This window comes from Nansenia antarctica, assembly GCF_963989245.1.
Source record: "Nansenia antarctica genome assembly, chromosome: 4".
Classification (NCBI taxonomy): domain Eukaryota; kingdom Metazoa; phylum Chordata; class Actinopteri; order Argentiniformes; family Microstomatidae; genus Nansenia; species Nansenia antarctica.
Genome location: NC_137689.1, coordinates 50,706,187 through 50,711,186, shown reverse-complemented (window position 1 = coordinate 50,711,186; position 5,000 = coordinate 50,706,187). Strand labels below are relative to the sequence as shown.

At 45.9% G+C, this 5,000-nt stretch overlaps 1 protein-coding gene across 1 annotated transcript in view; it reads right to left on the bottom strand.

Moving 5' to 3' along the window:
* Positions 1–5,000, bottom strand: part of LOC308156063 (synaptic vesicle glycoprotein 2C-like) — a gene marked incomplete at both ends in the record, with an annotated part of 24,326 nt that overhangs the window by 642 nt on the left and 18,684 nt on the right. The window contains 4 exons of the mRNA XM_080529424.1: positions 1–53; positions 311–514; positions 2,351–2,484; positions 4,039–4,203. The exon at positions 1–53 is cut by the window's left edge and continues 107 nt beyond it. Of these exons, the coding sequence (XP_080385550.1) occupies positions 1–53; positions 311–514; positions 2,351–2,484; positions 4,039–4,203 (556 nt within the window). The remainder of the gene's footprint in view (positions 54–310; positions 515–2,350; positions 2,485–4,038; positions 4,204–5,000) is intronic.

Genomic DNA, 5,000 nt, shown 5'->3' with positions numbered 1-5,000 from the left:
GGTGCCGAACCACAGGAAGAAACAACTGATCCCAGATAGGACCATGGAGCCCCCTGCAGGACACAACACCTCATTACACCTCCGATCACTACACAACACTATAATTAGATCAGACCATTACACGTCACAGGAGATCCCTGACACCTCGAAACACACCATTCACACACCAACCCCAGGCATCATAATGCATAATGCGTCATAGCAGATCCCTACCACGTACATAACATAGTGTCATAGCAGATCCCTACCACGTACATAACATAGTATCATAGCAGATCTGCAAAGATCTACACAGAATGTCATAACTTACCCAACATGCTCAAGCGCCCTATCTTGTCCATGAGGAGGGCGGAGACTATGTTGCCAGGCAACACGGCAAGCGTCCCTAGGAAGTTGACGAAGTAGACCCAGTATGCGCTGTAGTCGTCGTCAAACGTCATCTGACAGCCTGTCTTGTTGTGGTGGAACGAGCTGTTGATTACCCTCGAGTCAATCAGCTTGGAGTCGTCAATATCTGTACACGTGTGTGTGTGTGTGTGTGTGTGTGTGTGTGTGTGTGTGTGTGTGTGTGTGTGTGCGTGCGTGTAGGTGTGTGAGAGAGAGAAATAGAGCGAGAGAGAGATAGAGAGAGTGAGAGAGAGGAGAGGGAAAGAAAGAGAGAGCCATCACTGTTACTTTTGTTCAACTTATACAAGTTCAACTTTTTATTTGAGGACGGTGTAATTTGTGTGCCCCATATTGATCACAAATGTTCACCTGGACCCTTCTCTTATTAGAGCAGCTGGTGACGAAAGGTTGGGGGAGAAGGAATAATATTCCATATTATGGTCTCTCTGCAGGAAACCTCAGGTCTTTTAGGAATAACTCGCTCCAGAACATGGAGAAGCTATTAATACACTTCAGCAGACGCAGCACACACGCTCGGCTTTCACCTCTCTCTCCCCCTCCCCCCCTCTCCCCCCCCCCCCCCCCCCCTTTGTTTGTTCTCTGCTCCCTAGAGAAGCGTCACTGGAGGTAAATGAGACTTCATTTCCCATGAGGCCTTGCCACCAGCCTGGCGGGCCCTAAATGTTTCCATGTTCAGCGGTTTCCTAAATGCTGAAGGGAAACATTTGTAAACCTGCGCTCCCTGGCGGTCTGAGTCAGCTCAACTTCACTGTGACCGTTTAGAAACCTCACACACTTCTGGTGAGAGAGTGATTTTCTGTCAGCTCCTCTCATGATTCGACTGCACTTGTGTCCAACCTTACACAACCTCATTATTGTTACATAACGGCTATCATACTAATGACATAATAGATGTCACAAACTGTGTTCATAGATAATGCATAGATAGAGATAATAAATAGACTAGGTAAATAATTGGCAGAAATCGTCAATCTTCTGATTTTGAAGCCTCCCCATTCCCCCATTCATATTGAGATAACCTTAACATGTGACCTCCAGGTCACCTATCAGCCTGTTTCCTGGTTGGTTGAGAGATGGACACATCATGTGACGGATGGCTGCCCTATCCAGTCCCATCTCTCCCTTGTTCCCAGTCTGGGCAGAGAGATAAGACACTGGAGCAGAGAGAGAGAGAGAGAGAGAGAGAGAGAGAGAGAGAGAGAGAGAGAGAGAGAGAGAGAAAGGAAGGCCCCCTGTGTCTGAACCCCTGTAATAAATCCTTCCGTATCATCTCAGTGAGTATTCATATCCAGCCTGATCCACTCTGATCAACTCTAACAACCTGATCAATAACAAACCAGGAGTTAACCACCCTATCTTCCCTTCCCTCCCGTCTCCTTTAAAGCCCCTGTGTTTCACTGTGTGTCTACAGATCCAAACTGTACTGTATCACTGTGGGAACCTTTGTATTTATAACAACCCGGTCCGGTACTGTTGCAGAGTGTATGCACGTACGTCCAGTATGACTCTGTTTGACTGAGATCACTGAACCGGGAACAAAAAGGCAAGCTTTGCAGGGACAGAGAGAGAGAGAGAGAGAGGGCGATCTGTAATTCAACGGCATAAAAGAAAGCTGTAACTGCTCCTCTAGCCCTGTAGCTGGGACAATATACTGTATGCTATACATATAATGAGGTGTCTGAGGGAGGGAGGGGGAGAGGGAGGGAGATAGTGAGAGAAAGAGAGAGAGAGAGGGGGAGAGAGAGAGTTATGTCTAAAGTATAATAGGGTTTCTGGGAGGCATGGAGGGAGGGAGAGACGTCATACATAATGGGGACAGAGAGAGATGGTTCCAGGATATATTGAGGGCTTGCTGGCATTAGGTGTCTGTGAGAGAGTTTCTATTTGGAGTAAATAAATGGGTTTCACTGAGAGTGGGCTACACGGTGTGGAGTGGACTAACCAGTGTTGAAGAAGAAGGCCTCTATGAATGTGCAGTTCTTGAAGAAAGAGCCCACGGAGGAGACGTCGTCAAAGAAACAGTTCTGGAACGAAGAGTCTATGAAGGTGACCGCCTTCAACTTCATACTGATGAACCTGAGAGAGGAGGAGAGGAGAGGAGAAGAGATGAAATAGAGAAGAGAAGAGAGGAGAGAAGAGAAGAAAGGAAACGACGGGAAAAGAAAGGAAATGCACTTTCAGCATTTATCATTTATCATTTATCATTTATCATTTATCATTTATCATTTATCATTTATCATTTATCATTTATCCGTGATGACAGTGAAAGCCAAGGTGTTTGGATTGTGATCAGTGTAAATGATTCATGATAGAATTTCAACTGTCAACAGCGCTGTTGGGAGAATAGCTGGGAGCACAGGCTGGTGCTAATGGTGACTCAGCACATTCTATTCAGCGGAGATGAGGCTCACTGTTGGCTATTTAAACCCATTTTACACAACAGAGAGACAATGCAAGTCCACAGGCAGTGCAAGAACAAGTTTGGTTGACGCAAATGTGTACACACACACACACACACACACACACAAACAAAAAACACACAAAAAAAAACACTAACAAAAAACACCAAACACCAAGCAAGTTAATCTCTCACATAAAATTGCTTTAGCTCATTGTTTTACATTTGACTGTAACCCTAGGAAACGGGTTGTATCCGTATAGTATCCTGACATATTTCTGACATATACAGTACCAGTCAAAAGTTTGGACACACTTCCTCATTAAATTTTGACTGGTACTGTATCTGACATATTTCTGTGTCTGATATCCTGTAGCTCTGCATATCTGTCCCTTATCCTTCTGTACAAGTCCTGTACTGCACGTTGCATGATGATACTGCCTTTGATTTAATCTCTTGATAAAAGTTGTTCTGTCCCTTAGTGGAGAAGAGAGAGCCACAAAAACAGCTTTGGCCATTATGAAAGAGAGGATCATAACAGGCCACAGAAAGAGAGAGAGAGTAAGAGAAAGAGAAAGAGAGAACGGCAAGGAGAGAGAGTGGATGAGAGAGGGGAAGAGAGAGAAAGAGAGAAAGAGAGAGAGAGGGGGGGGGGGGGATAGATAAGACTTTTAATTTCCTTGTGGCGGTGGAGATAAAGAAGCAGGATGAACATTACCGGCAGCGGCGTGTTGTTTGGTGGGAATGACGGATAGCACTGCTATCCCGGAATGGGGAATGGCTTATTTAACTATTCCACCTCTGAACAGATGGGAGAGCAGGGGAGCTTGGGATCAAACGCAGCGTTTTCCAAAATAGAGGCTTGATCGTGTATGTGTTAGATGGTGTCTGAACTGTTTTGATACCGTTCCTCATTCCGCTACATGCTGCCTCCCCTGGTGACTGTTCGCTAGCGACCTTCCCCATACGTTAGCTATGTTCCCCGTTATCAATAACCAGGCTCCCATAGAAGTCTGTTGGTTATCAATAACCAGGCTCCCATAGAAGTCTGTTGGTTATCAATAACCAGGCTCCCATAGAAGTCTGTTGGTTATCAATAACTAGGCTCCCATAGAAGTCTGTTGGTTATCAATAACCAGGCTCCCATAGAAGTCTGATGGTTATCGATAACCAGGCTCCCATAGAAGTCTGCTGGTGAGAGCAGCTTTCCATCATCCCTGAGAGGAGCGAACCTGTCGTTGATGAACACTCCGTTGGTGTGGATCTGGTTCTCCAGGGTGAAGTTGAAGGTGAAGTCTTCGATGCGTTCGTTGTTGTGCGTCTTTACGCGGGAGGCGTAATCGTCCGCTTGCAGGTGCTTGATCACGTCAGGGAACCACACAGACAGGCCGTAGTACCTGCACACAGGAAATGACCACACAGGACGTTACACATTTATGAACAGGATATGCCCTCACTGACGAACCAAAGAACCTGCACATACACACTGTACACCTGTTCACTTATTAATCCATCTTGGTTGCCTGGAGTGACACGTCCATGCTGTGTTAGGGGGGGCATGTAGTCGTGGAGATTTTTCATACAGTAATGGGTCTGTGTATCACAAGGCTGTTGAGTTGCAGGCGATTACTGCCTTTTTTAGTTATTGACTTTTACTTCGGTGAAAACATAGATTGACTTACAGCAAACCGATCTACACTGCAGGTTGCTGACACCGAGCTTAATTAATGAATACTGTACACTGTAAGTACTGTGTGTGTGTGTGTTTATGTGTGTGTGTGTGTGTGTGTGTTTATGTGTGTGTGTGTGTGTGTGTGTGTGTGTGTGTGTGTACGTGCGTGCGTGCGTGTGTGTATGTGCGTACGTGCGTGTTAGATTACATTAACCTGGGAAATGAGACATCTGCTGTTTTGTGTAATTGCTTGTGTTACGTCTCTCTAGGGGTGAGAAGGGGAGGTGGTTTAAGGACACACTACACAATGATCCAGAGCCTGAGGGCAGGAGTAAGACAAGACAGACTGACGCAACTACCCACATCTCACAACTGATCTGGGAGCAGGCTGATCGATGCTGTAAGACAAAAGTTAGAATTGGATCTGTGAAGAAGAGGAACTTTCTCCTCTGAGCTCACAGTGATGGGGCCAGCCCCTCACACACACACACACACACACACACACACACACACACACACACA